Raw genomic sequence first — 11,430 nt, 5'->3', positions numbered from 1 at the left:
CTTTATGGCAGAAAAGCATTCGAGTGTTAGGAATGCCCAAATCCTGCCCCTAACACACCCCCTTGTGATTTGAATGTAATGCTGATGAACTGCACAGCAAAATCTTTAAAAATGGGTTTCAAAAATAGAGATTTGGGCATTTTGGTAAGCAAAATGTCCAAAAGCCTCTTTGTGTCACTTTTTGAATGTTTTCCTGTTTCAAAAATTAGTCCCATAATCACAGAAAACTGAGTGTTCATGGTATATTTAATTCCTTCCACTGTTCACATCTCTGTCCCCTGGGTGTGAACATCTCCCAGAATAACCCCAGTGACTCTCTAACCCGTAGGTGTCAGAAAATGACGTTTCCGGTACCAGAGGCTGTTTCTACTGATCTGAAACTGGGTTTCCAATTGAGCTTCCCTCAGCAACTGAAGAAATGGATTACAAAATTTGAAGGTGAGGAATTGATGTCTTTTTAATTTGGTTTGTCATAAGAACATAAGAGTAGCCATTCTGAGTCAGACCAATGGTCCATCTATCCCAGTTTCCTGTTTTCCAAAAAGTGGCCAAGCCAGGTCACAAGTACCTGGCAGAAACCCAAATCGTGGCAACAATCCATACTATAAATCCCAGGGCAAGCAGTTGCTTCCTATGTCTGTCTCAATAGCTAACTATGGACTTTTCTTCCAGGAATTTGTCCAAATCTTTTTGAAACCCAGATACACTAACTACTGTTACCACCTCCTCCGGCAATGAGTTCCAGAGCTTAAGTATTCGTTGAGTGAAAAATTATTTGTTTTATATTAAACAATTTTTATTGATGAATCAATAAACGAAACAAACAATAAGCTCGTTACCACATGATGGAGCCAAACCATTCAAATAGGAGCAAAATTGCATGTTCTTCATCCTATTTTAATTTTTTAACCAGTTCTTCTTCCTCCCCCCTTCACCCCCTTCTCTACCAGGTGTATGACAGACTATCCTTCCCCCCCTCTTTTTTCCCCTCCCCTCTCCCCCCCTTCACTGACAGCTCAATTTATTCATAATGAGACTTCTTCCTCTTGGCGACAAAAAGGCCAAATAAGGATTCCATAATTTCAAAAAAAGATTTTTACTTTTAAAGGAACTTTTCGCTTCCCACGTTATCAACTGGTGCACCATATTACGCCAATGCCAATATTCCGGCGGGGATTCCGAGGTCCAGGTCTACAGGATACACTTCCTTGCCAGTAGACACATCTTACTTATCAACAATCTACTCCCTGCTGCCACTCCACGAAAATTACCCGGGCCATCCAACACTAATTGAAATGGAGAAACCTCTATCCTGCAAGCAAGAATGGACTCTAAATACTCAATGACATGTCGCCAGAAACGCCGTACCTTCACACAGCTCCAAAACTCATGGGAAAAGGTATTATCTGTCAATTTACCATAGGCCACTTTTTCCCACGCCTTGGTAAAAGGATCCCTAAATGGTGGAAAGGAAACATCTGCGTGGACAATGGCTATTTAAAAGTAAATTTTACTCTGAATTGTACAACACCTAGAGGGGCATAATCGAACTGGGACGACCATCTCTAAGGGCATCCATCTCTAACGATGTCCCGGTGAAGGGGCGGAGCAACCCGTATAATCGAAACAAGATGGGCGTCCATCTTTCATTTTGATAATACGGTCGGGGACGCCCAAATCATGACATTTAGGTTGACCTTAGAGATGGCCGTCCTTAGGTCGTTTTTGAGATGGTTGTCCCCGGTTTTCAGCGATAATGGAAACCAAGGATGACCATCTCAGAAACGACCAAATCCAAGCATTTGGTCGTGGGAGGAGCCAGCATTCGTAGTGCACTGGTCCCCCTCACATGCCAGGACACCAACTGGGCACCCTAGGGGGCACTGCAGTGGACTCCACAAATTGCTCCCAGGTGCATTGCTCCCTTACCTTGGGTGCTGAGCCCCCCAAATCCCACTCAAAACCCTCCTAAACCCCCCCAAAACCCACTCAAAACAGCTGTACAACACTACCATAGCCCTTAGGGATGAAGGGGGCATCTAGATGTGGGTTCAGTGGATTTGTGTGTGTGGGGGGGGGGGGTTGGAGGGCTCACATTTACCACCACAAGTGTAACAGGTAGGGGGAAGGATGGGCCTGGGTCCGCCTGCCTTAAGTACACTGCACCCACTACAACTGCTCCAGGGACCTGCATACTGCTGAGATAGACCTGAGTATGGCATTTGAGGCTGGCATAGAGGCTGGCAAAAAAGTATTTTAAAACTTTTTTTATGGTGTGAGGGGATTAGTGGCCACTGGGGGAGTAAGGGGACGTGATCCCCGATTCCCTCCAGTGGTCATCTGGTCAGTTGGGGCACTTTTTTGAGGCTTGATCCTAAAAATAAATGGACCATGTAAAGTCGTCCAAATGCTCGTCAGGGATGCCCTTCTTTTTTCCATTATCGGCCGAGGATGCCCATCTCTTAAGCATGCCCCCGTCCCACCTTCAGTACGCTGTGGACACGCCCCCGTGAACTTTGGTCGTCCCTGCGATAGAAAGCAGTTGAGGGCGCCCAAAATCGTCTTTCCATTATGCTGATTTTGGTGACCTTGGGAGAAGGACACCCATCTCCCGATTTGTGTCGGAAGATGGGCTCCCTTCCCTTTCGAAAATAAGCCTGCTAGTGTTTCACATCTACAATAGCACAAATTAGCAATATCAATCCATTATCAGTATTAAAGGTGAATGTTTAAAACAAGCTGAACTAAAATAAGCTAAATTGAAAATCATAGTTACGGTGAATGTTGAAAATCAGTGAATAAAGCGTAAAGAAAGTGATCAAAAATAAAGCGCCAGAGTGATTCAAGTGTGAAAAGTGAAAAGAAGCCGTCACAAACCTTTAAAGAGACCAATGTAAGCAAAGAGTATGAAGAAATCTTGGTGCTGTAAAACAAATTAATAATTGAATATAAGACCACACTGGCTTATAAATAATGCAAATTATGAACGAGGGTTGAAAAAAAACTCATAAGGACAACCAACATAAGCATCAATATGAAACAGCTGGACCAAACTTGATAGAACCGTGATAAAACAACCTCGTGCCAGGAAATAATGTAATGAAAACCAAATCAAACGGCACTTGCAAATGATAAGAATGGTAAAAAAATCATGGGACAACCAAAAATCAGACAACTAACTAGAAAATGTCATAAACAACACATAAAGGGGCATAATCGAACGGAAACGTCTATCTCCATGGGCGTTTATCTCCGAGAACGGGTCCGTGAAGGGGCGGACCGAACCGTATTTTCGCAAAAAATAGACGTCCATGTTTTATTCGACAATTTGTGAGCTGGGCGTTTTTGTTTTTCAGCGATAATGGAAAATGAAAGCGCCCAGCTCAAAAACGAATAAATCCAAGGCATTTGTTCGTGGGAGGGGCCAGGAGTCGTAGTGCACTGGTCCCCCTCACATGCCAGGACACCAACCGGGCACCCTAGGGGGCACTTTTACAAAAACAAAAAAAAAGGTAAAAGAGCTCCCAGGTGCATAGCACCCTTCCCTTGTGTGTTGAGCCCCCCAAATCTCCCTCAAAACCCACTGCCCACAAGTCTACACCATTACTATAGCCCTAAGGGGTGAAGGGGGTCACCTACATGTGGGTACAGTGGGTTTGGGGGGCGGTTTGGAGGGCTCCCATTTACCAGCACAAGTGTAACAGGTTGGGGGTGGGGGTGGGCCTGGGTCCACCTGCTTGAATTCCACTGCACCCCCTAATAACTGCTCCAGTGACCTGCATACTGCTGCCAGGGAGGTGGGTATGACATTTGAGGGTGAAAATAAAAAGTTGTGAAATGGCATATTTTGTGGTGGGAGGGGGTTTGTGACCACTGGGGGAGTCAGGGGAGGTCATCCACGATTCCCTCCAGTGGTCATCTGGTCATTTAGGGCACTTTTTGGGGCCTTATTCGTGGAAAAACAGGGTCCAGGAAAAGTGCCCTAAATTCTCGCTAAAACGCATATTTTTCTTCCATTATCGGCGAAAGGCGCCCATCTCTGATCGCCCGATAACCACGCCCCAGTTCCGCCTTCACCACGCCTTCGACACTCCCCCATCAACTTTGTCCGCATCCGCGACGGAGTGCAGTTGAAAACGTCCAAATTCGGCTTTCGATTATACCGCTTTATTCGTTTTTGTGAGATAAACGTCTATCTCCCGATTTGGGTCACAATATAGACGTTTTTCTATTTCGATTATAAGCAGGATACTGTCCCACCAATAATTAAACGCAAAGAAACATTTATGGAGAACTGTTAATACAGAACAAGTGGCACATGTAATATATTTAAGGATGTATTGTTTATGCACAAGCTTGCTTAAATTGGAAAAAAGACATCAAATGCTGATACAATATGTCTGTTGGATGAAACACTTACACTAACTCTGTTTGTCTATGAATACAAAAATAAAAGAGATTGTGAAAGAGACAAACAGTGGAACCATAATATAAAAAATAATACAAAATGTGAAAGGCACTAAGGCAGCTGGACAAAAAATGACATGTTGCCAGCAAACCATCAAACCAAACAAATATAGGGGTCCTTTTACAAAGGCACTAAAATAATGGCCTGCGGTAGTGTAGACGTGTGTTTTGGGCGCGCGCAGAATCATTTTCAGCGCACCTATAAAAAATGCCTTTTAAAACTTTTTACCGAAAATAGATGTGCAAAATGAAAATTGTCATGCGTCCATTTTGGGTATGAGACCTTACCGCCAGCCATTGGTAAAGTCTCATGCGGTACCCGGGCAGTAATGACCTACGTGCATCAAATGCCACTTGGCAAGCATCCAATACATGCATCTGAAAATAAAAATTATTTATTGGACACGCACCAAAAATGAAATTAGCACAAAAGCCAAGCAGTAGCTGGGCGGTAACTCCATTTTGGCGTCCGTTGGGAGCGCACAGACGCTTACGCAGTTTAGTAAAAGGGCCCCATAGCGAGTAGCAGGGTATAACTTAAATCACAAGATTTGCCAGCAGCTCTATTGGACCAAACAATACTAAATACTAAATCATGCATGGGGCTGGTTACACATCTAAACGGAAATGGAGCTTCAAATAAGACAAATAGTGCATCAGATGGAATTTGAGAGAGACATTACAAATAAAGCATAAATCTAAGCCGCTATGCCCAGAATCATACTGATGCACTAAAGTAACATTTAACCAAATTCAAAGACACAAGGTTGTCACGAAACACTTAGCCATCCACCTGGGGTTATCCTGCAGCAACTTAAAGGGTCTATCCCCAACACAGCTCAGGTCTGCTTGCACCTACTGCTTGTGCTCTACACTAGCACCGTCCTCCCACAGACTGGATCATAACCACCTCTGGGCAAGTCTCCCACTTTGAGGTTACTACAGTGATTTCTAGGTTACTGGGGCCACAGTCCCAGTGGTACCACAGTTCCCAGAAAGCACTCACAGACCCAACACATAAACCACCAGCATTCTTTATCAGTCCACACAAATAGGGCAAACAAACAATTAGGTTTATTCTCTTAAAAATATTGAACAGTGGAACAAAATAGTGCAAATAGCAAACAATAACAGGTAACTGAAATATGGATCAATTATAACACTAACTAAACATTTGTATAGTGCCTAGGACATATAATTCACAGAGCCTCAGGAAAGAGCCCAGTCTCTCTTTTCTCCCGGGCTAAGACTGAAGCAACAGCCAGCAACAACTGCTGGGTAATTTCAAACTCCAGGCCAATCAGAGCCCAGTCAACAAGTTTTAAAAGTATACTGTTGCTTGCTTCCAGCTTGTGTTAAAGAAAAAGAATATTAATTTCCCTATAACAGCTTTACAGCAAAGATACACCACCTGCTGGCCAAATGGGAGAAATACTCTTCAGGACATAATTAAAACAGAAAAATAGCTAATACTTTTTTCAGGCATAAAACAGACTTCTTCACAAGGGTATAGTAGAAATCACCATGGTAAAACCCAAATATCAGCATTACCAGCAACTCGTGCTCCCCCGACGTACTCTCCCGCCAACACCTGCATTAGAAAAATCAGCAGTAAGACATGAATAATGCATAAGACTGATGTCACTTCATAGTGCTAATAAGCTAACAAATAAAAAAAAATATGCTCAGTTTATATAACAACTTAAATAAAACAACAAGCAGGTGTCTTGTCCCACAAATTTCGGCACCGAGTACAAAGGATGAATAAGTATAAACAGCGTGTATAAATAAATAAAATACACCACATGAGCAACATCAGACGATTATAAAAAGAGGAATGAAAAACAAAATGAAAAATAAATGGGATGTAAAACAATGCAAAAAGAGGAATTACTAAATAAAAGGAATTTTAAAAAAATCAAAAATTACACCAAGCGCTGAAGTAAAAGTCCAACTTTTACCAGCTACTGACACACTCACAAAAGAAAACTCTCCCTCCAACACTTAAACTACAAAGGAACATCTGGGAACAAATGGGAAAAGAGCAGCACCCGTCACATAGTAAATAATGCAGAAGGCTGATGTCACATAATGAACAAAATATTGCATATAAAAAATAGGAAAAAACTAGCGTATTTTCCAGTCAATATCACACTAATTATGCAGTCTTTTTCTCATTATTATGGTTGTTTAAAGGGGGGGGGGAGTGAAAAAAAGGAATGGTTTGGTGTGGGAACATGGTTGTTGTTTATATGACTGGGTTCATATGTTTTTGTGGATTTTGCATTAAAATTAATACAAAATGATTTAAACATAAAAAATGCTGACTGCTGTGGGCTGAATATGGGCTGGATAATGTCACGTTCTTACTTTATAACATAGTAACATAGTAGATGACGGCAGAAAAAGACCCTCACGGTCCATACAGTCTGCCCAACAAGATAAACTCATATGTGCTACTTTTTGTGTATACCCTACTTTGATTTGTACCTGTGCTCTTCAGGGCACAGACCGTATAAGTCAGCCCAGCACTATCCCCGCCTCCCAACCACTAGCCCCACCTCCCACCACCGGCTCTGCCACCTAATCTCAGCTAGGCTCCTGAGGATCCCTTCCTTCTGAACAGGATTCCTTTATGTTTATCCCACGCATGTTTGAATTCCGTTACCGTTTTCATTTCCACCACCTCCCGCGAGAAGGCATTCCAAGCATCCACCACTCTCTCTGTGAAAAAATACTTCCTGACATTTTTCTTGTCTGCCCCCCCTTCAATCTCATTTCATGTCCTCTCGTTCTACCGCCTTCGCATTTCCGGAAAAGGTTCGTTTGCGGATTAACACCTTTCAAATATTTGAACATCTGTATCATATCACCCCTTTCCTTCCACTTCTTTGTACTTCCTCCCAGCCCATCATCTCCTTCCTCAGGTATTCCCCCATTTTACTAAAGTCAGCACGCTTGAAATCCAGGACTTTGAGTTTTGAGTGGCTGCTCTCCACTTTAGCTGTTATATCAAACCAAACCGTTTGATGGTCACTGCTTCCCAGGTGGGCACCCACTCGGATATTTGACACGCTATCCCCATTTGTGAGCACCAGATCCAGCATCGCTCCCTCCCTCGTGGGTTCTGTCACCATTTTGTCTGAGCAAAACAGTTGTACCATCAGTTCTGCCCAAAGCAACAATGATCTTGCGTTGTCTATTGTCACTCCTATTTGAGTATAACCTGAAGAAGGAATGGGTGATAAGGCAAAGCTTGTTTTATTTTGTTGCATTGCACCCTGGAAGTCATGTGTTTGCTATGTCATAAGCTTATTCCTGGGATAAGCAAAAGAAAATCTGTTTTACTCTTTTGGGATTTTGCCAGGTACTTGTGACCTGGATTCACCACTGTTGGAAACAGGATACTGGGCTTGATGGACCTTCAGTCTTTCCCTGGATGGCAGTTCTTATGTATAAATGTACTTATAAGATCATTGAAGGACATTTTGATCATTCAGAATCTCTAACATTTCTCTCTCTCTCTCTCTCTCTCTCTCTTTATTTTTTTTACAAAATAAAATCACATCCTGCAGGATTTGGTAAGTTTTAGTCAGTTAGAAACATATATATTTTAGGGGAGGGCAATTAACACATTAATAACGCTATTAATGCATTAATATTTTAATGAATAACATGTTTTGTGATGCTGCCTGTTTTTTTTAATGCTGACCCACCCCTCCCCCACGCTTACCTCTACAGCAGGGCTCAGGATTTTTTCTCCTTCCTCGGAGCTGCCCCAAACTCCCTTCTCTCCCGCTGCATGGTCCAGAAAGTTGGGGAAGGTCTCTTGAGACTTGAAACCACAAGACTTCCCCAACTTCCTGCATTGCGTGACTCAAGTATCTGCTGAGCGCGATCGCTGTGCAGGGGAGACAAGGAGTTTGAGGCAACGCTGAGCACGAGCCCTACTGTACAAGTAAATGCGGGTTGTGGTGAAAACTGTTTGAAACCTTATTCTTTAATGGCCAAAATGCTGTGATTAAGAGCACTTAATTGCACGATTAAAATTTGTAATCACTGTCCACCCCTAATATATTTTTTATATCATTGTACTTATTTCTCTTCCAAAACTACATCTGTGCTTCGTGTTGAGTCAATAGAATAGATGGAAAGGCGATTACATTTGTGGATAATACAAATGGTGGATTAAAACATAGATCACTGTGGACAACGTTGCTGTGAGAATGAAAGCCAAACAGATTTATAAACACGTCAGTCACCCAGGGTCAGGGAAACATGAAAACCTTTTCTGCTAGTTCTGGCTTAAAAATGTAAGTCTTTGTGACGAGGCAGGTTCAGCTGACAACGAAGTTGCAGAATTTAAAACATCCCTGCTAAGTGTGATAGAAAAAAGGGTTATGTGCCAGAGCAGGTCTTCAATATTGATGAGATTGGATTGTTTTACAGACAGGCTGGCAAATGGAGATATATAACGAAAATGGCAGCCAAAGCCCCTGGTTTTAAGGCATTTAAAGATCTTCGAACAATCCATTATTGATCCGCTAGTGCATTCGTAATTAATTGGCATGCGCCTTCCTAAAAGCATTACCTCTAACCCAATCATCAACACTACCCATACGTTATTGTTGCTCTTAGACAAATCTTTGAGTAATCCTTGGTCTGTTACGTCTTATATTGCCCACTAGTAAAAAAGGCCTGTTTCTGACTCAAATGAAACGGGCGCTAGCAAGGTTTTCCTCTTAGTGTGTATGTTTGAGAGAGTGTGTGTGTGTGAGTGACTGTGCGAGAGAGAGAGTGACTGTGCGAGTGTTTGTGTGTGTCAGAGAGTGAGAGTGAGACTGGGTGCAAGTGTGTCCGCGAGAGAGTGTGTGCGAGTGCATATGTGAGACACAGTGAGAGAGAGTGTGTTTCACACAGATACAGTGTGTGTGAGAGAGAGTGTGTATGAGAGAGAGCGAGTGTGAGAGTATGTGTGCGATACCCAGACTCTTTGTGAGACCGAGAGTTTGCAGAACCCCCTTCCCCTCCTCCTCCCCCCTCTCCCCTTCCCACTCCTGTCTGAGTTCCAGAAACCCCTCCCACTTCTTCCCATCTGAGTTCCAGGACCCCCCCTTCCACTTGTTCCCATCCCCCTCTCCCCTTCCCACTCCACCTCTCTCCCCCTCTGAGTTCCAGGACCCCCTCCTCCTTCTTCCCCTCCCCCTCCTCCTCCCCATCTTCCCCTCCTCCTTCCCATCCCCCCGCTACCCCCTGATACAGGACCCCCCTCCCCTTCCAGTTCCAAGACCTGCCCCTACCCTTCCAGTGGATTTCCAGGAATCCCCTCCCCGTGTCGTTTCAGGACCCCCTCCCTCCCCCCTGGGTCATTCATGACCCCCCCCCTTCCCTCCCCTGTCATTTCAGGACCCCCCTCCCACTCCACCCCTCTTTGGCCTTCCCCTTCATAAGAGCTGTCTGCTTAAAAGTTTTTACCTCCTGCACGCAGGGACGCCGCTTCACACAGCCTCTTTTTTCGCTTGTGTTTCAGCTGTTCCTGTGGGGTTGACGTCTGAGTGGGGGAGGGGAAACAGAGATTAACCTACTTGGCTTCAATGTTTTGATATCATCCCAAGTCCTGAGTCAAATCTATGAGGCAGGAAGGTGATAAAATCCAATAGCAGAGCTCCTGTCATAGAAAAAGTGATTTTATTTATTTATTTATTTATTGCATTTGTATCCCACATTTTCCTACCTTTTTGCGGGCTCAGTGTGGCTTACAATAAGATATGAATAATAGAAATACATTGATTGACTGAAGAACCAGCAAATGAGGGTTAGCGGTGGGTGTGTGATAAGCTAATGAGAAGCGTTTGCTCATGTTTATTAATGTGTGTTTTCTCTGCAGTAAATGTGACTCTGGATCCTGAAACTGCTCATCCTTATCTCCTCCTGTCTGATGATCGGAAAAGTGTCAGAAGGGGAAACACAAGACAGAAAGTGCCGGACACTCCTCAGAGATTTGATACTTATCCCTGTGTGCTGGGGAGTGAGGGCTTCACCTCAGGAAGACATTACTGGGAGGTGGAGGTGGGGGATGTGAGTTACTGTACATTGGGAGTGTGTAAAGACTCTGTGAGGAGGAAGGGGAAGATCACACTGGCACCTGAGGAAGGATTCTGGACAGTGAGGCTGTGGAAGGAACAGAGATGCTGTGCCCTCACCTCCCCCGAGACCCATCTCCCCCTAAGTGAGATCCCCCGGACAGTGGGGATTCTGCTGGACTATGAGGCAGGAAAGGTCTCGTTTTATAATGCAGAGAATAAATCTCTTCTCTTCACCTTCACCGACACCTTCACAGGGAAACTCCGACCTTTCTTCATGAATTATTCTGAATTTCCTCTGAGAATCCGTCAGGTACCAACCTAGAATTAAACAGCAGGACTCAGGATTAACATTGCCAGACTCTCTCTCTCTCTGCTTGACAATTTGTAGTTACATTACCAAATTCCTATATACAGTCATCAGAAAATATAAATAAATCTGGGAAGCTCTGCTGCTCTTCCTTATGATTTCATAAAATCCAGCTTCTTTCCTGATATATTTCCTTAATCTCAAGTCTGTGGCAGGATTGTGAGAGGTGGAAGATTTTACAGATTTGTGTTAAACACGTTCAAACCAACCACTGCTACAGAAATATTATAGTTTGAGGATTTCTTTATTTACTGTACAGAGCCTTTAAATGTAAAGAGGGGTTTCAGTGACATAGTGAAAGCAACAGATGGAATAAGATATTGTGAATAAATAGTGAATAACAGAAAAATCTACTGATCTATCAATAACCATGAGGTATATTAAGTGAGACAGTAAGCTCAGTAGGGCAGGGACTCATTCATTGTACTTCTACCCTGTTTCCCCGAAAGTAAGACATCCTCCGAAAATAAGACCTAGTAGAGGTTTTCCTGAATTGGTAGATATAAGGCC

The 11,430-nt window shown here is 43.4% G+C and overlaps 1 protein-coding gene across 1 annotated transcript; it reads left to right on the top strand.

Annotated features, from left to right (window-relative positions):
• Window positions 1–321: 321 nt before the first annotated feature.
• Window positions 322–11,179, top strand: LOC115459657 (E3 ubiquitin-protein ligase TRIM39-like). The gene is made up of 3 exons (XM_030189465.1): window positions 322–438; window positions 8,043–8,048; window positions 10,355–11,179. Exons 1-3 carry the CDS (start codon window positions 339–341, stop codon window positions 10,873–10,875), a joined length of 627 nt encoding a protein of 208 aa, XP_030045325.1. The 5' UTR covers window positions 322–338; the 3' UTR covers window positions 10,876–11,179.
• Window positions 11,180–11,430: the final 251 nt, after the last annotated feature.

This window comes from Microcaecilia unicolor, unplaced genomic scaffold (assembly GCF_901765095.1).
Source record: "Microcaecilia unicolor unplaced genomic scaffold, aMicUni1.1, whole genome shotgun sequence".
Classification (NCBI taxonomy): domain Eukaryota; kingdom Metazoa; phylum Chordata; class Amphibia; order Gymnophiona; family Siphonopidae; genus Microcaecilia; species Microcaecilia unicolor.
The sequence above is the reverse complement of the archived record's forward strand: the minus strand, read 5'-3'. Positions and strand labels throughout refer to the sequence as shown.